At 42.4% G+C, this 27,556-nt stretch overlaps 1 protein-coding gene and 1 long non-coding RNA gene across 3 annotated transcripts in view; one reads left to right on the forward strand and one right to left on the reverse strand.

Moving 5' to 3' along the window:
* Positions 1-18,778, forward strand: part of LOC134809121 (uncharacterized) — a 32,869-nt gene extending 14,091 nt beyond the window's left edge. The window contains exons 2-3 of the long non-coding RNA XR_010153944.1: positions 13,769-13,951; positions 18,338-18,778. This is a non-coding gene — a long non-coding RNA (uncharacterized LOC134809121). The remainder of the gene's footprint in view (positions 1-13,768; positions 13,952-18,337) is intronic.
* ZNF350 (zinc finger protein 350) lies at positions 1,814-26,861 on the reverse strand. 2 transcript variants are annotated; one of them, XM_063802158.1, is made up of 5 exons: positions 26,744-26,861; positions 11,834-12,019; positions 6,455-6,581; positions 6,028-6,123; positions 1,814-3,688 (listed from the first exon to the last, which is right to left on the reverse strand). In XM_063802158.1, exons 2-5 carry the CDS (start codon positions 11,846-11,848, stop codon positions 2,328-2,330), a joined length of 1,599 nt encoding a protein of 532 aa, XP_063658228.1. In that variant the 5' UTR covers positions 11,849-12,019; positions 26,744-26,861; the 3' UTR covers positions 1,814-2,327. The 2 variants fall into 2 exon arrangements, with proteins under 2 accessions (XP_063658228.1, XP_003316632.1); XM_003316584.5 differs by lacking the exon at positions 26,744-26,861 and adding an exon at positions 24,192-24,416.
* Positions 26,862-27,556: the final 695 nt, after the last annotated feature.

Below are 27,556 nucleotides of genomic sequence, written 5' to 3' on the forward strand. Positions count from 1 at the left end.
GTGACTCAGGGATTTGCATCTTTTTAAATTTCTGAGAGACTTGGGGCAAGAAGCTCACAGACAACAATTACAAATACTCCTGGAGTATTCTGTGCTTACAAATGCTGTAACAGGCTCTCCTCAGTACACTTAGGTCTTGGCTCAAATTACATCCAGAAAAGCCTTCCCTTGGAGAAAAAAAATAACATATTTTTAAAAGCCCCCATCACTAAGTATGCATTAGTATCCACTACTAGTCTTTTTCTCCTTCCTAACATCGTACAATCTGTTTCTCTGCCTCACTCAATGGTAAAGTTTATAAAGGTTATTCCTTTGCCTGTATTGTTCACCGATCCATCCTACTGTATCTAAAACAGTGCCTTGCACAGTGATGATACATAAAAGTTACTTAGTGGCCAGGCGCAGTGGCTCATGCCTGTAATCCCAGCATTTGGGAGGCCGAAGTGGGTGAATCACGAGGTCAGGAGTTTGAGACCAGCCTGGCAAACATGGTGAAAGTCCATCTCTACTACAAATACAAAAAATTAGCTGGGCGTGGTGGCAGGCACCTGTAATCCCAGCTACTCGGGAGGCTAAGGCAGGAGAATCGCTTGATCCCGGGAGGCAAAGTTTGCAGTGAGCTGAGTTCGTGCCACTGCATTCCATCCTGGGTGACAGAGCAAGGCTCCATCTCAAAAAAAGGTTACCTAGTAACCCAGGATTTCTGTTGAATTCTGACCTAGCCACAAGGCAAATTTCCATTTATTTTCCTATGAGCAGCACTTACTGTAACTTGGACAGTGTATCCATATGGGATGAAGGTTAAAAAACCGGATAAAGAAGGCCAAGAGACCTACTCCCAGAAAAGTGAGAATGATGAAGATAAATCATGTCTCAAAAAAAAAAAAAAAAAGAAAAATCATGTCTCAGTTCAGCAGGTCACAGAGAAGCTGGGATCTCTGAAATGGTAACCCTAGCGGGTGATAGGTCTTATGGACAAATAAAAGCGTCATCTCTAAGACGTCCCAAAAGAAACCCACCTCCTCTCATCTGTTACAGTCTCATCCATTCTCAGAGACTAAGATTTTCCTCCTCCTTTGTGTTCTACTTATTCTAAGAGTCCTTTTCCTTTTCTGCTCTGCCCCTTTTATATTTGGCTAAGTCTTTCTAATCACACAAAAGTTGTGAGTGACAATTCTATTCTTTACAACTGTCATTCCCTTCAATGACAAAATACACTTCTCTTTCCAAATCATTCTCTCTCCAAATCAATACATAATTAGTTTTTGTTTTTCTATGTGTTGGGAAATATGAGATCATGCAAAGCAGCCTCTCCAGCATAACTTTCTGGGATGTTGGAAATAATGACAAAGAGTCCTCATTGTCTGAAAGTTCTGTTCACTCTGCTGTCCAGTTTAGTAGCCTCTACTCACATATACAGCTCTTGAGCAGTGAGGGAACTGAATTTTTAAATTTTGTGTTCAGTTTCTTTAATTCTAAAATTTAAGTAGCTACAAAACTTAGCAGGGAATTTGTAATCTCTTGGAGAGATAAGACACGGGCAAAAACAAACAAAAAGCCCTCCTTTTTGTACTAAGGTGCTTAAGTACCATTAACAGCAGTCCTTCTGCTACTCCTTGAACAATAAATTATCGTGTCCCCTGGACACAGTTACTCCATGTCCATTTCACCTAATGTAGATATTTGCACCGCCTGACTAGATTGCCTGAGTGTAATGATACCACTTAAAATTAACCCCACAAACTCTCCAAGAGACCACAAACTTTTTCTTCTTTGACCTCAGCTCCTGGAACGGGACAAGGTACAAAGGAAATAATTTTAAAATATTTGTTTAATGAAACAAATTGACTAGTTTCACAGATCCCTCTGCATAATACAAAGTTCTGAAAGTTTATGGTCCTGGCTTTCAATTAATCCTCCACACTGGCACTGGTCTAAGGAAACTGAGTTGACACATATGTGTCCCACATTCCACCATTCCAGTATTAGCCCTTTCCCACCAACTGCCCCTTATGAAGCTTTTCAGTCACTGCAACACTCCCGACACCAATTATCTCATCTCTTTTAAAAATTCACAGTACTTCATTTCCTCCACTTAAAAGTACTTGGGCTTCCTTTACTCATTTAATTGACACAATCGAGCAATTGCTGTGTATGTGCTTAGGTTAACATCAAATTTGCCTGTGTATCACAGCATACATTTTAATAGGATGAGTTTATCAGGCTGCCTCAGCCTTATACATGTTCTCTCAGTGTCTGCTTTTCGGCCACATAATGAACTACAAATTTTTGCTCAACCCTTTTCCACATAGATCTGAGTTTTCTTCCTATGGGTTTTCTGTAACATAAAATAAGACATAATTGATCACGGAAGGCACAACCACATTCACTGCATTCACAAGGTTTCTGTCCTGTGCAAATCCTCTGTTATCTCCTGAGGCTGCACATCTGACCACTGGCTGTCCCACAAGGACTACGTTCCTGTTTGCGAGGAGGCCGCTGATGTTTAATGATGTCTGAGGGGCCACAGAAGGCACTTGTGTAGTCACCCCGTTAGCAGAGTTTTTCTCCTGCATGACATCACTGGTGTGCAATGAGCTGTGCCTCTCTGCAGGAGGATTTTCCACCTTGGCTGCCTCTTGTTTCTCCCTTGTGTGTATTCTCTTATGCTTAACCAGACACGACATATACGCAAACGCTTTCCCACACTCGTTACAGCCATAGGGTCTCTCTCCTGTATGAGTCCTTTGATGGACAATGAGCTTTTGCTTTGTGCTAAAGGCTTTCCCACATTCACTACATTCAAAGGGTTTCTCTCCTGTGTGAATTCTTTGATGTTTAATGAGACCTGATTTCTGAGAACAGGATTTTCCACATTCACTGCATACAAAGGGCGTCTTTCCTGTGTGAAATCTCTGATGTGCTATGAGACACGTCTTCTGAATGAAGCCTTTTCCACATTCATTGCATATATAAGGTTTCTCACCTGTATGAATTCGCTGGTGTACAATGAGATTTCCTTTCTGGATGAAGCCTTTTCCACATTCACTGCATATATAGGGTTTCTCTCCGGTATGTGTTTTCTGATGTATGTTGAGCCGTGATTTCTTGAGAAAGGCTTTGCCACATTCAGGGCATTCATAAGGTTTTTCTCCTGTATGAGTTCGCTGATGTTCAGTGAGCATGAACTTTCTGGAGAAGGCTTTCTCACATAGACTACATCTGTGGGGTTTCTCTCCTGTATGCATTACCTGGTGATCGGTTAGCCAAGACTTCTTGATGAAGGCTTTCCCACATTCACTGCACACATGATGCTTCTCTAATTTTCGTGTTTTCTGATGCTTGGGACTGATGAATTGGGACTTAGTGCTGATGAGTTTTTGACTTGCAGGGAATTTAATTGCAGTATGAAGTCGTTCATGGTTAGCATGAAGAAAGGAGTCCCCATTTCCAGTAAACTCAACAGAGTTCTTTATTTCATAGCCTTTGCTCTGGTTAACTAAACTTAAATTAGATTTCAAGCTTTTTCCATGTAAGTCAAATATATCATGATTTTGCCTTAACAGAAACTGACTTTTGCTGCAATGAACGATATTTTCAAATGCATCATGTTCATGACATGGTTTCCTTCTGTTCACCAGGCTTTCACTCTGCAAGCGCTCCAGCACATGATCAACTTTCCATATGTCTAGAAAGAAAAGAACAAAGATTTCTATCATTTAGATTTGGGGTAAAAGTTTGTTGTGTTTTTTTTTTTTTAAGATGGAGTTTTACTCCGTTGTCCAGGCTGGAGTGCAATGCTGCGATCTCAGCTCACTGCAACCTCTGCTTCCTGGGTTCAAGCAATTCTCCTGCCTCAGCCTCCCAAGTTGCTGGGATTACAGGTGCCTGCTACCATGCCCGGCTAATTTTTGTAGTTTTACTACAGACGGGGTCTCACCATGTTGGCCAGGCTGGTCTCGAACTCCTGACCTCAGGTGAGCCATTGCGCTCAGCCAAAGTATTTTTTGTTTTGTTTTGTTTTTGGGAGACGGAGTCTCACTCTGTCACCCAGGCTGGAGTGCAGTGGCACAATCCCGGCTCACGGCCAAAGTATTTTTTGTTTTTTTTCTTTTGTTTTTTGGGGACGGAGTCTCACTCTGTAGCCCAGGCTGGAGTGCAGTGACATGATCCCGGCTCACTGCAACCTCCACCTCCTGAGTTCAAGCGATTCTCCTGCCTCAGCCTCCCGAGTAGCTGGGATTACAGGCATGCACCACCGCACCCAGCTAATTTTGTATATTTAGTAGAGACAAGGTTTCACCATGTTAGCCAGGCTGATCTCGAACTCCTGACCTCAGGTGATCTGCCTGCTTTGGTCTCCCAAAGTTCTGGGATTACAGGTGTGAGCCACTGCACCCGGCCCCAAAGTATTCTTTTTTTTAATGCCTTGATGTGAGGTGTCTCTTAGTAATAACCCTATGACCTGAGTGTAAATAAAACTCCATGTTTAATGTTCCTTGCACATTGGCAAAAAATAATAGTATAAACAAACTAAAAGGTGAAAGCAGAATAAAACAAGGTTAGATCACTAATAATAAAGACAGATTTGGCTGCTTTCTAAATGTGCCTTGCAAAATAGACCTTAAAATACAAGCAGTTCACTGTGACCAGCAGACCAGAGGCTGGAGGCCCATTTCGTCCAAAGAACAGATTCATTCATTCCACATACTCTTACTGAATGACCACCATGTGCCAGGTATGGTGCTAGTGTTGGGGATAGGCACAAGAATCGCTTGAATCCAGGAGGCGGAGGTTGCGGTGAGCCAAGTTCGCACCGTTGCGCTCCAGCCTGGGCACAGAGCAAGACTCTGTCTTAAAAAATAATAAATTAATAAAAATAAATAATAATAATGAATAATTTTTAAGGGAATGAGTCAGGGAAGTAATCATATGTGTGGAACACACCAGGCAGGGTTTAGGAAAGAGGATGGAAATCTCTTTGTGAGCAAGATGGTATTATATCACAGAGATCACTGAAACGAGAAATTTGACAGGTAACATGGTTTACTGGGACTTGGTGTCATCAGAATATGATGGGGAAAAAAACAAAAGCAAATTATTAAATACAGAAAGGAACCAAATGGAAGTAGGCGGGAGTTGAGAATGTAGGATGTTAAAAAAATGACTTTTTTACTTAGAGATTCATCATGACTAGCAGAGACCTTTAAAGAAGAGAGCTCTTCAGGCAGGTAATACCCAGATGGCCAAGATTCAGGATGTACAGGAACAAACGAGAATCCAAACTTAACGGTTTTCTTGGAGGAAAGATGATTCTAGTTCCTTGCAGTTACTAGGAACTCAGGGGAGAGTTGCCATGAAGTAAATTACACAGAACTAAAATCTGTGTTAGGTAACAACAGGGAGATGTCAGTTTGGGACTCTCCTCCAGGGAGCGGAAGGAGTTTAACTTACTAGAATGAAGGCAACTTTGAAGAGTGAAGGGCACAGATGAGAAAATGGAGAACGGGGCCTTTGGAGAACCTAAGAATAAGGAAAAAGAGAAGCGAAGGAAGCCAAGGCACAGCGAAAGTCCAGTTTACCCTGAGGAAGCCACATCCAACACAGGGGAGGTGTTAGGAGGGGAGATCAGCATTAGCCAAGGGGCATAAAGGGGTGGGAGTCCGAAAACAGTGAGGACTTCAAAGTTTCCTCTTTGGAAAGAGGCCTGGAAGGTGGAATTTCGTAACAAGAGAGGTGGAACGACATGAAGAAGGGAAATATTTGAAACCCGAGGAAGAAGAAAATTATGCAGGCAAACAAAAAATATGTAGATAAAATAATCAGATCTCTGAGGAGATAAAGAGTTTTTGTTTTGTTTGTTTTTTTTAACTCTAAATTCCTACAAAGAAAAACCGGTCTCACACTGGGAGACAGATGAGTAGAGGAACTGTTTACATATCCTCAAACCCCCTTCACAGCTGTGTTGCCTTCTCTGACTGACTAGAATGTGACTTCCATAGCCTTCTGCCTTGTGGGTTCTCTCACCTGAACAGGCTCCACTGTGGATTCCATCTTCAATTGTCCACGGTTGTTCTCCTTGTTCCAACTTGAAGAGTGCATCCGGTTTGCTGGCTTGATACCCTGTTCATGGGAAATGATAGAGGACTTAGACATATCAAATTGGGCTGGCAATGTCAAGAAGGAAGAATGTTACATTTTAAGAAACTTGAGTTTCTTAAAATACCCAAAATTTAGTTTCTTATCTGAAACTATGAAAGTTTCGTTTCATATCTGTAACATCAAGGTTTTTCTCTCACAAGAGGGTAGATTACACCATCTTGTGTGGGAGCAAGAGAAGGATCTGAGAATCTACCACTTCAGAGTACTGCAGGCATTCCAAAGAGGTAGGCATCTGAGAAAGGAAGGCCACTGACTGGGCACCCTCTGAGTGACACAGGGCAGCTGTCCTCACCCACTGCCACCAGGTTGCTGTAGTTCTCCAACATCACGTCCCGGTACAGGTCCTTCTGAGCAGGGCTCAGGAACTGCCACTCCTCCCAGGTGAAGTCCACAGCCACATCCTCCAGTGTTATGGATTCCTGTAATAACAGTCCTGTTTAATAAAGTGATGTCTTTTTGATGATGTGGAAGAAATGCTAAAGTTTTTCTGCTCATTTCCACTCTACAGGCTGTGTGCATATACCAAATAGTTTTTTTTTTTTAATACAATGTGGAAGAAGTAAAGTCCTAATATAATATTCTGTAATTGTATATTCAGTCATCCTCCATTCACCCAATTGGAAGTTTCTATAAAGTGTAGAAGTTAAATCTTGCTAACCTAAAAACAACATATTTATACATTTTATATATGTAAATATATATGAATATATGTACATATATTTATTTTAGATACATGCAAATGAAAGACATATATACAGCCATCCTTTAGTATCTGTAGGGTATTGGTTCCAGGACCTCCTGAGGATACTGAGGTGTCTGATATAAAATGGCACAGTATTGGTCAGGCACAGTAGATCACACCTGTAATCCCAGCACTTTGGGAGGCCAAGGCAGGAGGGTCACTCGAGCCCAGGAGTTCAAGACCAGCCTGGGCAACATGAGACCCCATCTGTACAAAAAATTAAAAAATTAGCTAGGCACAGTGGTGAGTGCCTGTGGTCCCAGCTACTTGGGAGGCTGAGGCAGGAGGCTCATTTGAGCCTAGGAGTTACAGACTACACTGAGTTATGACCATGCTACTGCACTGCAGCCTAAGCAACAGAGCAAGACTGTCTCTAATAAAATAAAATAAAATGGAATAGTACTTGCAGATTTGCATGTAACCCATGCACATCCTCCCACATACATTTGTTTTTTTGAAATGGAGACTCACTCTCTTTCCCAGGCTGGGGTGCAGTGGCATAATCTCAGCTCACTGCAACCTCCGCCTCCCAGGAGCAGGCAATTCTTCTGCCTCAGCCTCCCAAGTAGCTAGGACTACAGGCATGTGACACTACACCTGGCTGATTTTTTTATTTTTTTATTTTTTTGAGATGGAGTTTTGCTCCTCTTTCCCAGGCTGGAGTGCAATGGTACGATCTTGGCTCACTGCAACCTCCGCCTCCCAGGTTCAAGCGATTCTCCTGCCTCAGCCTCCCGAGTAGCTAGGATTACAGGTGCCTGCCACCACAACCAGCTAATTTTTTGTATTTTTAGTAGAGATGGGGTTTCACTATGTTGGCCAGGCTGGTCTCAAACTCCTGACCTTAGACGATCCACCCACCTCAGCCTCCCAAAGTGCTGGAGTTACAGGAGTGAGCCACTGCGCCCAGCCCCATATACTTTAAATTATCTTTAGATTACTTATAATATCTAATACAATGTAAATGGTATGTTAACAGTTGTCATACTGTATTGTTTAGGGAATCATGACAATAAAAAAGTCTGTATGTGCTCAGTTCAGATGCTTAAAAAATATATTTTTTCAATCCTCAGTTGGTTGAATCCATGGATGTGGAAGCCATGGATATGGAGGGCCAACAATATATCACAAATCCAGGCCTCCTATTTTTCTGATGGACTAATTATAAACTGAGGGTTCTTATGACCTCCTTGAGTTTGATAATTTCTCAAGAAGAAGGAGAAAATCAAGTAATGGAGAAACAATATCCAAAGATCTAACACTGAACATTTTTCAGAACTGATTAAACACTCCAAAATTCAAACTCAAGAAATCCAACAACTTTTCAAGCAAGAAGTCTACATGTAGGCACAACAGATTGAAACTAAATTACACCAGATACAAAGGGGAGACTATAAAAAAAATCCAGAGACCAATGACAGGTTACCAACAAAGGAGACAAAATTTTCTGACAGCTGACTGCTCCACAGAAATCATTATAGCCAATAAATATTGGAACAATAAATGTAAGGTCCTCAGCTCTTGGACAACACAGCCCAACCCTGAAGACCATTTAGGACTGAAAGGCATGGCTGGCAAAGGACCTACAGCCCTGTAATAGTGACAGTTAAGACTACTTATCAATGAAATTGTCAATCTCCTGTCTCAGGATGCAGGATGGCTTTAAAGGATACTGCTGGTGGGAAATTGGGTCATTGAAGACCCAGGGAACAGCAGAAGGTACACTCTATACTCATTTTATTACAGAGGCCAGTGAACACACTTGGTAGATGATACAAGTACTTAATCCTGGTTGGTTTACCCATTCTAAATTATTTATGTGAGATAGCTATCTATTTGGAAAAAAGTAAAGTCTTACCTCAATCCACACTCAAAAATAGTTTACTATATGACAGATCTATGGCAGGCAGATTTGATGGCTCAATGAACTCCACCCTCCCAGTGTTCACACCTTTATGTAGTTCCCACTTACAGGGAGCCAAAGGTCCGTGGGACGTGACCAACTCAGCATTCCACTGGAGGCTATATGATCAAACAGCAAACTGTTCATCATGAATGCAGGATGTGAGCAAACTCACCACTGCTCCTGCCAACAGGTTTTCTGGAGGCAATCACTCCCTGGTGCTGAGGTTATCTACTGCAACATTTAGAGAATGTAGTCTTGCAAACCTCCTCTGGACTGAGCAGCTGACCCCTACTTCCACTGCACCACCCCCAACTATCTCTTTTGCCTAATAAATGCGGAGGGCTGTGTAAAGCTCAGGGCCCTTGTCCACTAGAGGCAAGGTACCCCCTGACCCCTTCCTCCAAATATACTCTTTTTTCTCTTGTCTTTTATTCCTGTGTTCACCTCCCTGTGTTCAGTCCCCCTAGGTCCGTGCGGGTTACAAGTGGCGCCCAAACAGGGACAGAATTGGGTGCTCTACACCCTCTCCTTGAGCAGGGACTGGCCTAGTGACTTACCTCTATTCAGAAGAATACGGCAAAGGCGTTGGAATCTCACCTCCTTAATTAAGCTATACATGTTTAAAAAATATTATTCAATGAGAATTGTTAAAGCACAGTAAGGAAGACTTTATTCAGGGCCATTATGACAGGTATATAGACAAATGTAATGGGATTTTGCAGTAGTAGAGGGTGAATGGACTTAACTCCAAATACAGCATAAGCAAGTGGGAATTTATAGCCAAGGAGCAGAGTACAGGTCAGTAATACAAAATTATCAAGAGGGCCAGGCACAATGGCTTATGCCTGTAATCCCAGCACTTTGGGAGGCAGGAGGATCGCTTGAGCCCAGGAGTTCAAGAGCAGCCTGGGCAACATGACAAGACCCCATCTCAATTTAAAAAAAAAAAAAAAAAAAAGGAAGAAAGAAAAAAAGCAGAAAAGTAAAAGTAAAAAATAAACTCATAGTCAACCCACCCCCGCCACACACACACACACACACACACACACACACACAAAACGTTTATGATCTTTTATCATTTTTCAGATTAAATACTTGATTCTCTCCTAACCCCCAATGGTGACAAATGCATTTTTTTCAAGTATAGCTATAAACTGATGGAATTTTATATAATTAATGTTCTTCAATCATTTGCAATCATTGGTCTTTGGATGTTCAAAGTGTAGCATCTTCGGCCAATGAAGAGTCCCTTCAAGTTGGCTGCTATGTTCTTTGAAATATGATTCTATCATGTAAAATATATATATGTGTATATCATAATGGATGTATATGTTTATATCTACAGATAGATTCATATATACTCACACTTTTATTAATACATATATAGACATAGATCCACAAACAGATACAGTGACAGGAAGTAAATATTACCAACCATTTACAGAAGTGGATTAGGAAGAAAATATGTGAAAAGAAAACTTTTTCTTTCTTTTCTTCAATTTTATTAAATATAGACAAGGTCTCACTAGATTGCCCAGGCTAGTCTGAAACTCCTGGGCTCAAGGAATCCTCCTGCCTAAGCCTCCCAAAGTAGGCATAAGCCACTGCACTCAGCCAGAAACTTTTTTTTTTTTTTTTTTGAGATGGAATCTTGCTCTGTCACCCAGGCTGGAGTGCAGTGGCACCATTTCGGCTCACTGCAGTTTCCATCTCCTGGGTTCACGCCATTCTCCTGCCTCAGCCTCCCAAGTAGCTGGGACTACAGGCACCTGCCACCACGCCCGACCAATTTTTTGTATTTTGAGTAGAGATGGGGTTTCACCGTGTGAGCCAGGATGGTCTCGATCTCCAGACCTCATGATCCACCCACCTCGGTCTCCCAAAGTGCTAGATTACAGCCATGAGCCACCGCGCCCAGCCGAAACTTATTTTTTGATATGTGTACTTTCTTATTTTACTGGGACACAATCACAGATGACCTATGTGGCTGATCTTAGGTCCACACCCTCCCAGAAGTCAGGTTTTAACTTTAGCCTCTAGTTCTGGAAGTTTCTGACCTATCATAGATCACAGATCTATCATAGCTCATATTTTTAGGCTGTCCAGTGGCCAAAGGACCCAAGCAAACAAAGACACTACCATTAGCAAGACATTCCAGAAGCCCAGAGCTCACCCTCCATTAGCTTGAACACAAAGGCCAAAACTCCCTTTGTTCAATTATTTACTATACAATAAGGACTTGGCATTTTCTACAAGGTGAAAGTCTAAAGGAAATCTGTAAACTCCAATCCAAGTCCTGTCCAGACAATATCACTTTCAACTCCCTGTCTCCAAATCTATATTCAAACACCAGTTCAGCTATCTGTTCATTGAGAACCATTTGAAAGTCCTGGAATCCTGCCATATTCCCAGGATGTCTAGGTTTTATTCCAAGTTAAATCCAGACTGCCACAAGGCTGAAATTAACTTATGTTAGTCCCTGTGTTTACTGAGTTTGCTTAGTCTATTCCATAACAGTATATAAGGAGTCCTTCAAGAAACAGCCACAGGAAACCTGCATCTGAATTTATGAGAAGGCTGCTATTCTGGACACCATCCGCCACATCAACTCTAGGAAGAACCACTGAAGAAATTTCCTGAGACCAAAGTGCCATGAAATAATGGCAACCCCCAGGAAGTAATCTGTTTTATCTTCAAAAACGGGACATACCATGTAAATTATGATTTTCTTGTGACATTGGCTGTCAGAGATATTAGATGCAAGCTGACAGCTAATATAATCGACAGGATCCTCCAGCCATGCATGGTGTCATAAAATTCATAATTTAGTGTTAATGCTATGAACATTATATTCCTTATCCTACTATTTTGCATGATATTGAGTTTAGAAACTAAGCTTACTTCTCTCCAGATCCTGCTTTTTGAAATTTATACTTTTTATATTAGTGAAATTGATGTTTACAGGCTTCTACAAATCTATTATGGAACAAAGGGAAGAATAAAACCAACCAAAAGTCAGTTACCTGGGCCTGGATCATCTTCTTCTGTTCTTGGAAGACAGCATTCAACTGGGATGGTCTGTCTTTGTATCTTCTGGCCTTCTCTTCAGAAGTCTCAGTCTTCAATCAAGTGTGCCCCTAGAAATGGTGAACCCCAAATCCACTTCCTTCCTCTTCAGGTTATGTTTTTTGCTCCTGAGGAGTCATAACCTGTGGGTTGAAGAGCAAATTCAATGTAAGTGGTACATTTTTTCCAGGCCCAGATACTGTCACTGCTCCTAGGCACTCATCTTAAAGCAATGCCCTCAATATAGTTAACTATATACCTTTGTTTGGAGCCCCAGAGGATTTTATACCTGTGGCCAATAATGTCTAGGATTCTTAATGTGGTGGAGGTATGCCTTTCCTCTGTGACGTTTCCGTGGAAGGACTGTGAAGGCAGGTAGGAAATGATACCCACCACAGCACCAGCCTCAGGAGATAGTGAACTCTTAGGCAGATGAGTTTTAGAAAAGAGACAATCAGCAAGGAGAGGACCTGGTCTTTGTTTTCCTTTAAATCATGTGTGCTCCCACACCTCTTCAAAAGTCTTTGTACGTACACCCTGTGAGGACATGTACTTCAGTTTGAAAGCCAATGTACTGGGCAAATCATAAGCATTGTCATAAAAACAGTACTGACAATATTTTAGGAGGTTTTAAATACATAAAAAGCTAAAATACACAATAATTTACTGGATAATTAGGTGGTAAAGTTGACGTGCTCTAAGGTTTCTGTAGAATGGAAAAGTGCTAATTAGCAGAAGAATATGACAAAGGTTGCACACTACAGGTGATCTCTAGTTACAATTAACACTAGTAAGTCCAGGCACAGTGGCTCACGCCTGTAATCCCAGCACTTTGGGATGCCGAGGTGGGCGGATCACCTGACATCAGGAGTCCGAGACCAGCCTGGCCAACATGGTGAAACCCCATCTCTATAAAAATACAGTTATTCCAGAAGCTGAGGCAGAAGAATTGCTTGAACCCAGGAGACGGAGGTTGCAGTGAGACAAGCCTGTGCCATTGTACTCCAGTCTGGGCAAAAAGAGCGAAACTCCGTCTAAAAAAAACAAAAAAACAAAAAAAAAACAAAAAAAACCCCACAAACTAGTAATTGTTTTAAAGTACGTAAGTTCCATGCCAACAAAAGGGGGAAATGTAATAACAAGAAATTCATCCAAAAGAAGAGAATCAAAAACAGAGAGCAAAAAGAGCAAATACAATGCATTTAGATAGCTGTTTTAAAATAAAATGTGCTAAGAAAATTACATTACATTATTTTATGCTAAGTAAAAACAGAGCATGGATCCCAGTTAATTACATTAAATATAAATGCCTCAAAACTGTCAGAATGGATTAAAAATTAAAATCCAATAACATCTGGGGTTTATTTTATTTTATTTTAATTTTTGAGATGGAGTCTCACTCTGTCGCCCAGGCTGGAGTGCAATGATGTGATCTCGGCCTCCCGGGTTCAAGCAATTCTCTGCCTTAGCCTCCCAAGTAGCTGGGTTTACAGGCACCTGCTGCAGGGAGCCGAAGGCCCGTGGGACGTGACCAACTCAGCATTCCACTGGAGGCTACAGATCAAACAGCAAACTGTTTATCATGAATGCAGGATGTCAGCAAACTCATGACTGCTCCGGCTGACGGCTGACGAAGGTTTGCTGGAGGCAGTCACTCCCTGGCGCCGTTATCTACTGCGACATCTAGAGAATGCAGTCTTGCAAGACTACTCTGGACCGAGCAGCTGACCCCTTCTTCCACCTCCCCTTCTGTCTCTTTTGCCTAATAAATATGAAGGGCTGTGTAAAGCTCAGGGCCCTTGTCCCCTAGAGGCAAAGTGCCCCCTGATCCCTTCTTCCAAATATACTCTTTTGTCTCATCTTTATTCCCGTGTTCACCCCCCTTTGTTTAGTCCACCTAGGTCCGTGCAGGTTACAAATGGCAACCAGAACAGGGACTCCAAGCACGCCCAACTAGCAGCATCCAATCATGGGACTTCAAAGACGTGAATGAAGAAGGTCTGCTGGAGCAGAGGAACTGAAACTGACTAGGCGAAAGGGGACCCGGGGAAGAGTCTGCCGGCAGCAGATATAAGGTTTATCTTTAGATATAAGGTTTATATCTTTAGATATAAGTACCTAAAGAGGTACTGGGAGCAGTGCTTTAAAGAAGTACTGGGAAGTTTTCTGACTCAGGGTAACAAGGGAAAGAATTTGTCTATTGAAGAAAAACATTATGTGCAGTTGCTTAAAGTTCTGTTGAGACAAGTCTGCAGCTCAGGTTAATTCGCAGACACTAACCTCCTGCAGAAGCCACAAAAGGTTATTACACATAACCATGGTTTCCACAGGCAGGCACTCTTGATGTGGAAAATTGGGATACAGCAGGAGAAGGATTAAAACAGGCTCATCAAAAAGGTCTTAAAGTTGATTCTTCTGTTTTCCCCACTTGGAGTTTAGTTCGTACTGTACTTCTGCCATTATCTCATTATTATTCTGCAGGACAGCAAGCTGAATCTAAAAATCTGAAAGAATCTGTTGACCCACCCACAGCTCCAATTAAAAATAAAAAACAGGAGAGGGAGGATAAAAATTGGCCTATACCGCCTCCTTCAGTTGCAGAAACATCTGTACTGCCTCCTTCGGTGGCAGAAATAGAAACCCTAATACAAAGAATTTAATGCTCTGCTGCCGTAGCTGGAGAGCCCTTAGGACATTGTGCTTTTCCTATTTCCATCAGGCCTGATCCAAAAAATCCACAGCAGATTATTCATGAACACACCCCACTAGAGTTTAAGTTGTTGAAGGAATTAAAAGCGAGAGTGGTAAATAATGGCATACAGAGCCCATTCACCTTAGGATTGCTAGAATCTGTGTTTGGTGCTATGCGTTTTTTACCCTTTGATGTGAGACACTTGGCGCGAACTTGCTTGTCTGCTAGTACATATCTGACATGGAATTTAAATTGGCAAGAAATGTGTGCAGACCAGGCTAAACAGAACCATGCTGCTGGACACGGAGACATTACAGAGGATATGCTGTTAGGTCATGGCCCTTATTCAGATGTAGAACGTCAAATGGCACTCCCAGATGCTGCTTATCAGCAGTGTACACAGGCCGCTAAATGCGCCTGGGCCACAATCCTGAAGAGGGAGTCCCAGTACAATCCTTTTTACATATCATGCAAGGGTTGCAGGAACCCTATGCACAATTTCTTGCAAGATTACATGAGGCACTGAAGCGTCAGAGTCCTCATACTGTGGCTGCAGAAATGCTAACCTTAACTTTAGCTTTTGAGAATGCAAACATGTACTGTAAACGTGCACTGGCACCAGTGAGGTGTACAAAAAACTTGGGAAATTTTCTCAGAGCTTGTCAGGATGTAGGAACTGAGCTTCATCGATCTGCAAAGTTAGCATAAGCAATGGCTAATTTAGCAGTTGACAAATCTAAAAGGAGCCAAGGGTCAAACCCTAAAATGGGAAAATGTTGTAATTGTGGAAAAACTGGACATCTAAAAAAGGAATGCCGCCAGATCTCAGGACAGAAAGGATATTACAATGCAGTTCACTCCCTAGCAGAAAAAACACCAGGACTCTGTACTCGCCATAACAAAGGAAATCACTGGGCTACCCAGTGCTGCTCAAAATTTCATCAGAATGGCACCCCATTGGTAAATGAGATAGGGGCCTGCACCCGGGCCCCTCAAACACTGAGGGCATTCCCAATGCAGACCACAACCCCACTTCAGGGATGGGTTCCTGGAGGCACATTGATTCCCTCAACCCAGGAACACCAGGAAGTGCAGGATTAGATCTACCCACCAGAGAAAGAATCACATTAGTTAGGGGAGACAAACCTATTTGGGTATTTGGGGACCTTTACCAACAGGATACACAGGACTAATTTTAGGTAAAAGCTGCCTTAACTTGCAAGGCATCACTGTAGTCCCAGGAATGACTGACTCCGATTATGAAGGAGAAATTCAAGTAGTTTTAATGTCACAAGATCTTTGGGTTTTTGAACTGGGAGAATATATTGCTCAATTATTGCTTATTCCCTGTGAATTACACCCTTCCCCATGAAAAGAGAAATGATGAAATAAAGGGTTTGGGAGCACAACTACACGGGAAATCTATCTTTCCCAACCCATAGCCTCTAATAGACCTACCTGTGTAGTACACGTTAAAGGAAAGAAATTTTATGGGCTTATGGACATGGGAGCTGATGTGTCAGTCATATCTATAGGATGGGCACATCAAACATTACAACGTATGTTGAAAAAACAAAAAGGGGGTATAGGAGGCCAACTACCACCTCAATCAAAACTACATTTAGCCTTATTTACTTTAAATTTTCTGACTCCTGGTATGGATGGTAAGACTCCAGCAGAAAGACATTGGCAAGTGTTAGAGGAAAAAAGCAAAGTTTATCTGAAAGTGTTATGGAAATCCCCAGAAGGACGACAATGGAAAGGCCCGGTAGATTTACTGACCTGGGGAAGAGGGTATGCTTGTGTGTTTACAGGAGATGGACAAGCCATGTGGGTGCCCTCAAGGTGCATGCGACCATGGAATGGGAGACTGGAGGAACCCAGGGTGGCCAACCATGGGCCCAGTCCCTCCTGTACGAGCTATGAGTCAGCTGAGCCTGAGTGCAAAGATGGAGAGAAGGCCAACCAGAGTCATGATGACATCAACCCCTATAACCTGGAGACAACTCAAGAAAACCATGCAGGAAGCTGAGAAACTACTGGAGTGTCAGGGACAGGCAAAACCCCTGATTCCATGCTCTTGGCCATGTTAACCATAATGTCCTGTGTGCTACGTTTTCCCTGTGCATAGGCAAAAACATATTGGGCATATGTTCCCAATCCCCCAGCAGTATGGCCTATACTTTGGAGCTCACTCCTCCTGAGATTTATCACGATCAGGTAGAGTGGGCTCCAGGACCCCTAACTCCCCGTGACATAGAACAGTTAGACTCTCAGAACAATGTCATTAATTATACCACTCCACTGGAAGGACTCCCATTGTTTATCACCACAAAGACGTCGCTCAGCCATAGCTGTCTTGCAATTCAAGCTCAAACATGGTTGAGTCACTATGGAAAAATTATGTACTTATTAGGTCTTGGTTCTATTAATGTAACTGGTGTGCTAACCAATCATTCCCAGTCCAGTCATCCTAATTGTGCTGATTATACAGAATGGATTCCATCCAATAGTTCCTACCCCACTCCGTGGACCCAGTGTCTTGATCCACTGGCTAGTAAACAATATATGTCAACTGAAGACACTGTGGATTGGGAACCTAAAGGTCAATTAGATGGAAAAGGTGAAAGTCAGAAATCATGGCACAAACTTCACTGGCATTGGCGGCAAGCTTTTAATGCTTCTTCTTTATACAACACCAGAATCCAATCCCAGTCTGCTGCTCAGATTGCTTGGCATGGAGCAGGCTTTAGCCCACCTCTTCCTCAGTTGCATTATCTGGGGAGGAAAGGACCAATTCAAGAAACTATATGGAAGGCAGCACTCCCATTTATGAATGGCAACATCTGGATTGGAACACTGTCTAATAATAGCAATAGTAAGCAACACAGTCTTAATGTTGCATTTGTAAAGAATATCACCACTCAGTTTACAGTTTGTGTTTTTAATCCTTATGCCTTTTTGGCAGCTAAGAAGAACCAGCTTCAGGTAAACAATACCCAATTGACCTGTAAATCTTGCCAGTTATATCACACTGCATTAATCATAGCACATTACGAACACATAATATCTCTACTTTGATAATGTTGGGTTGCATCCCTGGGCTATGGATTCCTGTTAATCTGTCTGAGCCTTGGGCTGCCACACCTGCTTTGCATTTTTGTAACACTTCTTCTAACTCAGCTTACTCACTGTGTCTGTAGAGCCTTAGGCATAATTTTTGCTATTGTTTCCTTGGTCAAACTAATAACTTCTGTTGTGATATCTTCTGTAACTCTGCATAATTCTATTCAAACATCTCAGTAGGTGGAGAACTGGACACGCACAGCTGACCAAGCGAGGCTACTTCAGAATAAAATTAACACTGAGTTACAAACTGAAGTGGCAATGTTGAAATCCACGGTTCTGTGGTTAGAACAGGTACAAAGCTTGCAGTTGCAGCAGCAATTGCGTCATCATTTTAATCACATTCATATTTGCGTAACTAACTCAGAATAATATAACCAAAGTGAGTATCCGTGGGACCTTGTGAAAGCCCATTTGCAAGGAGCTTTCACATCCAACATCACCTTTGATATTGGTGAATTACAAAACAAAATTCTTGATTTAAATAGGCAAACTCAAGAATTTCAGCCTTCTTTAGAAGACTGGACTGAATTCCAGGAAGGCCTGGAGAGCCTCAACCCTTGGACCTATCTAAGGCACCACATTAACATCTTATATGTAGTTCTTGGAATAATGTTGTTTTGTCTCTGTCTTCTGTTTATAGTCTGTAAAATCGGATGGACCGCCAATTGGAGAATGAGAGCTGCCCAGCCTGGTCTTACATTCTTTCAATTAATACATAAACAGAAAGGGGGATATGCAGGGAGCCGAAGGCCCATGGGACGTGACCAACTCAGCATTCCACTGGAGGCTATATGATCAAACAGCAAACTGTTTATCATGAATACAGGATGTGGGCAAACTCAGGACTGCTCCTGCCAACATAAGGTTTGCTGGAGGCAATCACTCCCTGGCACCGAGGTTATCTACTGCGACATCTAGAGAATGCAGTCCTGCAAGCCTACTCTGAACTGAGCAGCTGACCCCTTCTTCCACCCCCCCACCCTCCTATCTCTTTTGCCTAATAAATACGGAGGGCTGTGTAAAGCTCAGGGCCCTTGTCCACTAGAGGCAAGGTGCTCCCTGACCCCTTCTCCCAAATATACTCTTTTGTCTCCTGTCTTTATTCCCACGTTCACCCCCATTTGTGCAGTCCCATAGGTCCATGTGGGTTACGGCCCGCCACCACGCCTGGCTAATTTTTGTATTTTTAGTAGAGATCGGATTTCACCATCTTGGTCAGGCTGGCCTTGAACTCCTGATCTCATCACACACCCGCCTCAGCCTCCCCACATGCGGTTATTATAGTTGATATGTCTGAACAAAATGATATGGGAAGTTTGAGAATAAAAGGTTGGAGACAATATGCCACAGAGAGAGTAACCAAAGATAATCTATAACAGACAAACAGACAAAACTGACCAGAAATCCTAAAGAATTAACAGAGAGAAAGAGAAACAATGCTCACTGAAAAGAGGTGAAATTTGGCTCTTCATTCATAGAAATACACCATATGTATACCCCTAACAACAGTCTTGAAATGTATACAGCAAAAAATAGAACCAAAAACAAGAAATAGAAAATTCAGACTAAAGACTTTAACAGACCTTTCCTAGTAACTGACAGAACAGACCATCAACAAACAAAATAAAATTTATAAATGAGAAAGAAATGAATCTTGTATCTGAGGAATGTGACTCCCTTTAAATTATCAGGTCTAGAGAGGCATTAAAATGTGACAGCAGTCTTTCTGACAGGGGTTCCCCTGAAAAAAAAGAAAAAAGAAAAAATTAAAAACTAAAAAAAAAAATTTAATGTGACAATAGTCACATCTCATTTCCCCCTCAAGCTAAATAATTATCTCTTAAAGCCACTTGCTATGTAGGCTCTAGACTAACTCACACCGAGTAGCCATAAAATGCCATTCACTGGACATCCATTCACTGGACATCGTAACTCATAAAACCCCATAGTTAACAATGTGTAGCCAATTGTTAATTGATATTATTTCTGTAAACCAATGAGAATTCTTGCCAAACAACTTTATGTCAGCTCACGGTTTGTTCCCTTTTGACTTTAAAACCTGTTTCTAACAAAATTCTAACAGAGCACTTAACCAAGGCAACCTGAAAGTATTTTCCCAGGCAGCTGTCCTCATTTTGGCTCAAGTAAACTCTTTAAAATTGTATTTTGTGCAGTTTCCTCTTTTAGGCTGACATAAACAATATCATTTAGAAGAACTCGAATATATTTTTAAAATCAGATTTACTGAGATAAATTTTAACAGTTTTAAATAAATGCAAAGATGTACTATAAAGATGGGTTGGAAAACAAAGCATTTTAAAAATGTCAAGTCTCCCAAATCTACAGATTCAGTGAAATCACAGTCACAATCCCAAACTGATAATGAAAAGTTTAAATAGCTATAAACTTTTTTTTTAAGTTTGAAAAAAAAGTTAGAAGACTTGCCATATCAGTTATGAGGACTTATAAAGCTACTTTAATTAGGACAGCACAATATTAGTACAATAACAGGCAAATAGGACAAAGGAACAGAATAAAATCCTTATAAGCAGAATTAAGCACATATAGAGACTCAATGACAATGATAGCACTACAGGGAAGTAGATAAAAGCTGTCTTTTCAATAAATGGAACTAAGGGCACCATGGCTCATGCCTGTAATCCTAGCACTTTGGGAGGCTGAGGAAGGTGTGGGGGAAAGAAAGAGAGATCAGACTGTTACTGTGTCTATATAGAAAGAGGAAGACATAAGAAACTCCATTTTCATCTGTATGAAGAAAAATTCCTCTGTCTTGAGATACTGTTAATCTGTAACCCTAGCTCCAACCCTGTGCTCAGAAACATGTGCTATATTGACTCAAGGTTTAATGGATTTAGGGCTGTGCAGGCTGTGCTTTGTTAAAATGTGTTTGCAGGCAGTATGCTTGGTAAAAGTCATCGCCATTCTCCAGTCTCGGTTACCCAGGGACACAATGCACTGCGGAAGGCCGCACGGACCTCTGCCCTAGAAAGCCTGGGTATTGTCCAAGGTTTCCTCCCACTGAGACAGCCTGAGATATGGTCTCGTGGGAAGGGAAAAACCTGACCATCTCCCAGCCCAACACCCGTAAAGGGTCTGTGCTGAGGAGGATTAGTGAAAGAGGAAGGCCTCTTTACAGTTAAAATAAGAGGAAGGCATCTGTCTCCTGCTCCTCCCTGGGAATGGAATGTCCCGGTATAAAACCCAATCATACATTCTATTTACTAAGATAGGAGAAAACCACCTTATAACTAAAGGTGAGACATACTGGTGGCAATACTACTCTTTACTACACTAAGATGTTTGTGTAAAATCAAACATAAATCTGGCCTATGTACACAACAAGGCACAGCACCTTTCCTTAAACTTATTTATAACACAGAGTCCTTTACTCACATGTTTTCCTACTGACCCTCTCCCCACCATTACCCTATAGTGCTGCCACACCCCCCTCACCAAGATGGTAAAAATAGTAATCAATAAATACTAACAAAACTCAGAGACCAGTGCCAGTGTGGGTCCTCCATATACTGAACACCAGTCCCCTGGGCCCACTTTTCTTCCTCTATACTTTCTCTCTGTGTCTTATTTCTTTTCTCAGTCTCTCACTTCTGCCTTGCGAAAAATACCCACAGGTGTGGAGGGGCAGGCCCCCTTCAGGCAGGTGGACCACTTGAGCCAGAGTTGGAGACCAGCCTGGCCATCATGGTGAAACCCCATCTCTACTAAAAATACAAAAATTAGCCAGGCAAGGTGGCACCTGCTGGTAATTCCAGCTACTCGGGAGGCCGTGGCACAAGAATCACTTGAGCCCAGAAGGCAGAGGTTGCAGTTGAGCCAAGCACGCCACTACACTCCAGCCTGGGTGACGAGAGCAAGACTCTATCTAAAAAAAAAAAAAAAAAAATCAATAAATGGTACTGGGAATGGGGACAGAAAGTTAAAACCCCCCTCACAACATACACAAAAACCATTTTAGAATCAACTGTCAATTTCAATGGTAGAAACATATCAATAAAGCTTTAAAGAACATTAATATAGGAGAATCTCTCAATGTTATTAGGGTATGGCCAGATATTTTAAAGAGGCCACATAAAGCACCCCATAAAGCAAACTATATCCTGCTAGGGGAACTGTAAGTGGTACAACCACTTTAGAAAACAGTTTGACATCTATTTAGATGGAGGTTATACACACCCTATGAAGCAGCAATTTTCCTCCGAGGTGCACATCTAGATATACATCTCTGCCTCCCCCATATGAGAGCACATATGAACCAAAAGACATTTACACAAATTTTCACACATGCATTATTCTTAATAATACAAGCTTTAGGTAATACAAATGTAATTAATAATAGAAAAAACTGCTATATTTTACATAATGGAATGTGATAGAAAACCTATTATACCTTTGGTCCAGCCTGCAAGAATGCTTTTTACATTTTTGAAAGACTGTAAAACAAAAAGCAAATTAGCATATGCAAGAGACCATATATAGCCTGCAAACCCTAAAATATTTACTGTAAATTTGCCTGATCCTTGTCATTGAGCAAAGAAAATATACTCAGATGCAACAGGAAAGACCCTCACCAATAATGAGCAAAAGAAGGCTGACACAAAAAAAGAGTGATGTACAATTCCACTGATATACAGAGTTTAAAATAGGCAAAACTGTATTAACTACGATGATAAATAATGATTAATTATATAAAGAAAAGCCTAAAATACTTTTCGGTGTGAGGATGGAAAAAGGCTCACAGAACACCACTGGTGTGCTGACCATATTCTATTTCTTGACCTGGGCAATGACTGCTTATACATATATTGCCTCCATGATAATTAAATTGTACATTTAAAATATATAAATCTAGAAAAATTAACAAAGTAAAGGAAGAGATCAACCATACCAAACAGTTTACCTCCAGGAAAGGTGTTAACTCCAGACAACACAACGGGTGAATTTTACAGGTGGGTAACAAAACAAGAACGTCCACTAACACCCTATTTTCCTACTTTGTACTGGAAAGTTGAGCCAGTGCATTAAGATAAGAATGAATTATAAGCATTAGAAAGTAAGACAGAAAACTAAGGTTATTTTCAGGCGATATCATCACGAACATGGAAAAAGAGATTCAAGAAATTACATATTTAAAAAAGAAAATGCTCCCTCAGAAACTCCCAGGCAGATTTTCGCATACATAGTTGGCTACAATTGCGCCATAAGCCTAAGCTCATTTCCATGTCAAACCTATCACTAGCAATGGCAGTTGGAACCAGCAAGATTGGCTAAGACCAACCAGGCCTTACTAAGAAACTGGGATTTGGGTCGCCTTGCCACAGGGATGAATACTTCACGAAATGGAGATTCTGTCAAGAAAGTGTGAATATAAGGCGGGCAAGCAACACTCACTATATATTAAGAAGTGAAGGCCGGGCGCGGTGGCTCACGCCTGTAATCCCAGCACTTTGGAAGGCCAAGGTGGGCGGATCACCTGAGGTCAGGAGTTCGAGACCAACCTGCCCAACGTGGTAAAACCCTGTCTCTACTAAAAATACAAAAACTAGCCGGGCGTGGTGGCGTGCACCTGCAATCCCAGCTACTCAGGAGGCTGAGGCAGGAGAATCGCTTGAACCCGGGAGGCGGAGATTGCAGTGAGCCGAGATCGCGCCATTGCACTCCAGCCTGGGAGACAAAAGTGAAACTCCGTCTCAAAAAATAAAAAAAAATAAATAAAAAATAAAAGAAGTGAATGCAGAGGTTGGCAACATTTTCGATTTTGCCGGCCACGAGGTCTCTGTCACAACAACTCAACCGCTGCCTTTGCAGCCATAGACAATATATAATCGGAGGGTATGACTGAACTTGACCCCCCGATCTGTAAATAGCCACCGCAAGGATCAGAAGAGTAGATATATGGTTTCGAACTAATGCTGGGGGCTGTGTCGCCTTTTGCCCCAGTAACCGAGGTTCGAACCTCAACCCAGGACCCAGGGCTCCAAAGTCCCAAAAGCTTCAGCCCTCACAAGCCTTTGTACCACAGACACTGGCCCCATGCCTCTTACTCATCCGAACCACGGACCAGACACTCTACAGCGATGGACATCCTCCCAGACTCCAACATCACTGAGTTCCAAATTAAATCCTGAACCCGAAGCAGACGCCGCATCGATCCTAATCGCCACCTCCATCCTTTACGAGCAGAGTGATCCATACCTTGACAGTTAGGACACGGTCGTTGATCACTACAGACCCTTAGTCATTGTACTCACACCAAAGGCACGCGGACCACAGACAGGGGGATCACAGACTCCCACCAGGTACCTCCCAAATGCCTGTACCCCGGCGCTCCCCAGTCTTCCTGCCAAAAACTACGTGGTCCAGGGTACACCACGTCCTCAGATCTCCCAAACCTTCCACTGAGACAAAACCTGAACTAGGACAAAAAAATTTCAGGGACAAAACCACACACTGACCTCTATTTTCTCCAGATACACAAGAAGGGCCTCAACGTTACACTTCCGTAAACTGCTCCTACTTCTGCAGTCCTCGCACGGGTTTATGGTCCACCTACGGCGGCCGAGGAGAACCTAAAATGTTTAAAAGAGCAAGGACAACCGTATTTACGGCAGTTCCTACTCCGTAAAATGGCCGCGCCCATAGCCGTGGCTCCTGACGGCAGCCATGTTTGAAAATTGGACGCACAGAAGGCAGTGGCAGGTTTTTGAGCCAGCAGCCAGGGAAGAAGAGAAGTCACTGAAATCGCCTCGTTTCCTGGCACTTAAAGTCTTGCGAAAGGGGGCAGATTTTCAGAGACTCAGGCTTTATCAGGCAAATATGGGGCAAGCTAAATTGCCTTTAGCGCTTTTCCATCCACTTTGTTAAATTAAAAAAAAAAAGGTTTTGAAAAAGACAAGTAACAGTGCAGCCAGGTGTAGGTATCCCAGAGAATGAATTGGAAATGGAAAAGGTAACAGATCAGGTAGAAAGGGAAAAGGCAACACATCAGGTAGGCAGACACCCACGGGAAAGCGTCTGGCGAAAAATAGCTTGCAGGAAGCGGTTTTTAAGAACAGAAAAATAGCAGGTATTCGGGGGGGCGGGTGGTGAAGAAAGAAAAAAATTATAATTTTTTTTGAGACGGAGTCTTGCTCTGTCGCCAGGCTGGAGTGCAGTGGCGAGATCTGGGCTCACTGCAACCTCTGCCTCCCTGGTTCAAGCGATTCTCCTGCCTTAGCCTCCCAAGTAGCTGGGACTACAGGCACGCGCCACCACGCCCAGCTAATTTTTGTATTTTTAGTAAAGACTGGGTTTCACCATGTTGGCCAAGATGGTCTCGACCTCCTGACCTCGTGATCTGATCTGCCTGTCTCGGCCTCCCAAAGTGCTGGGATTACAGGTGTGAGCCACCACGCCTGGCCTCGAAAAAATGATTATTATTTACAAAAAAGAAGAAGAAGGAGGAGGAAGAGGAGGACGAGAAGGAAGAGAAAAGAGAAAAGAGGAGAAAAGAGGAGAAAAGAAGAGAAAAGAGGAGAAAAGAAGAGAAAAGAGAAAAGAGGAGAGGAGAGAAAAGAGATTTTGAGAATGAATTAGGATGTGAGCCTGGCCACGACAGACTAAAGGAATTGGGCCTCCTAGAAAGGCCACTTTTAGTAAAGGTGCCAATGGGAAGAGCAGAACCAGAATTGACAGTATAAAAATATTGTTAAGAGTTTTTGACAAAAGTGCCAAGACAATTCAATAAGGATAGTCTTTTCAACAAGCGGCACTGGGATAATTGGATATCCACATCCAGAAAAATGAGTTAAGACCCTCAAACCATACACAAAAGTTAACTCAAAATAGATCATAGATCTAAGTTTAAGAGAAAGTATAAAACTTAGAGAAGGAAAAGGGAGATAATCTTCATGGACATGAGTTAATTCTGAGAGGAGAGTAAAGGATGACCCATAAAACGAAATAAAATTAATAAAGTGGACTTTATTTTTTTTTAAGTTTGTGCTTCTAAACACAACATTTAAGAAAGTGAAGTGGGGCACGGTGGCTCACACCTGTAATCCCAGCACTTTGGGAGGCCGAGGCAGGCGGATCATCTGAGGTCAGGAGTTCCAGACCAGCCTGGCCAACAAAGCGAAACCAGTCTCTACTAAAAATACAAAAATTACCCGGACGCGGTGGCGCGCGCCTGTGATCCCAGCTACTCGGGAGCCTGAGACAGGAGAATCGCTTGAATCCGGGAGGCGGAGGTTGCAGTAAGCCGAGATCGCGCCACTGCACCCCAGCCTGGGCGACAGAGCAAGACTCCTCGGTAAAGACACCACTTCGTCACCCTGAATTACTCTGATTTTTATGGGTACAATGAGAATAGTGGACGTACGAAGACAAAGTTTTTAAATAGAAACCTTCAGGACAGATTTGGACTTGAAAGACTGACAGGAAGTGTTTCCAGCATCCAGTTAGTCTCAAAGCAACCACTAACCTTCAACTGCACACCTCAAAGCCTCCAGCCTCATTACATTCTCAAACACAGACAAGCCCCGTCTTCCCCTAAATAAAATTGCCTTCAAATTCAATTTAAAACTTACCACAGAGGCACTCCTTTGACACTCCTCCCCCTAGACCTTTCATTCACGCCACTCCTCTTCCTAGCTCGGGCTTCTCTGTATCTGAGCCCCATATTAAATTGCAAATCTGAGCAAAAAACAGCATTCACTGAGACACACTTTCCCCAGTTTTCTATTACTGAGACTCATGAAAAGTGAACATACAGACCTCAAGCTCTGTCCGTGGGACCCTCAGTCATTAAACTCTTAAAACTAAGCCTTAACCTTTGACATCCCAAGGGTCCCTTTCTCACACCCATATTCCTCGGTGACTAAACTGAAATAAAACCCCTGAACACGGACATTCACATGCGTTTCCACTTCATGGTCCCCACAAGCTCCCCATCCGGATTCACACGCAGCATCAGGCTTTCAAGGCTACAGTAGCAGCTGCCAAAGGCTGAACACGTATCAGAACCTACTTCCGATTCTGGAATTCTGGTGCTGCAACCCCATCCTTCGCCATCTCTAAGAACACCGAGAGACTGGGAAGTGGGCTTCCGGAGAGGGATATGGGACATTTCCCAAAGTCCAGGTTCTGGCTTTGAACATTTTATATGAGGTAACATAGCTGTTTTACCTCATAGAGCATATTATGTCATTTCTGATGGGAGTGACTGTAGATTATTAGTGGAGTGATAGACACGCACATCAACAGAATAGAGTCAAGAAATGGACACAAGAACAGGCAACTGATTTTTACAAATGTTCAAAATCAATTTAATGGAAAGAGGACAGTGTTTTCAATACTGTTGAATCAACTGGGCAACCATAGGCTGAACTTTAAATTAACCCTTACCCTATATACAAAGATGAATTTAAATGGATATTGCTAAATATTAAAAAGCAAAACTGGTTGGGCGTGGTGTCTCACGCCTGCAATCCCAGCACTTTGGGAGGCTGAGGTGGCCAGATCACGAGGTCAGGAGATCGAGACCACCTTGGCCAACATGGTGAAACCCCGTCTCTACTAAAAATACAAAAATTAGCTGAGCATGCCGGTGCGTGCCTGTAATCCTAGCTACTTGGGAGGCTGAGGCAGGAGAATCACCTGAACCCAGGAGGCGGAGGTTGCAGTGAGCCAAGATCATGCCATTGAACTCCAGCCTGGGTGAGAGAGTGAGACTCTGTCTCAAAAAAAAAAAGAAGCAAAACTACATTATTTTGTCAAAGGAAGTAGAAAAAGAATTATCAATTACAGTAAGGAAGGAATACTTAGATGTAATGCCAAAACC

The sequence above is a fragment of the Pan troglodytes genome, chromosome 20 (assembly GCF_028858775.2).
Source record: "Pan troglodytes isolate AG18354 chromosome 20, NHGRI_mPanTro3-v2.0_pri, whole genome shotgun sequence".
Classification (NCBI taxonomy): domain Eukaryota; kingdom Metazoa; phylum Chordata; class Mammalia; order Primates; family Hominidae; genus Pan; species Pan troglodytes.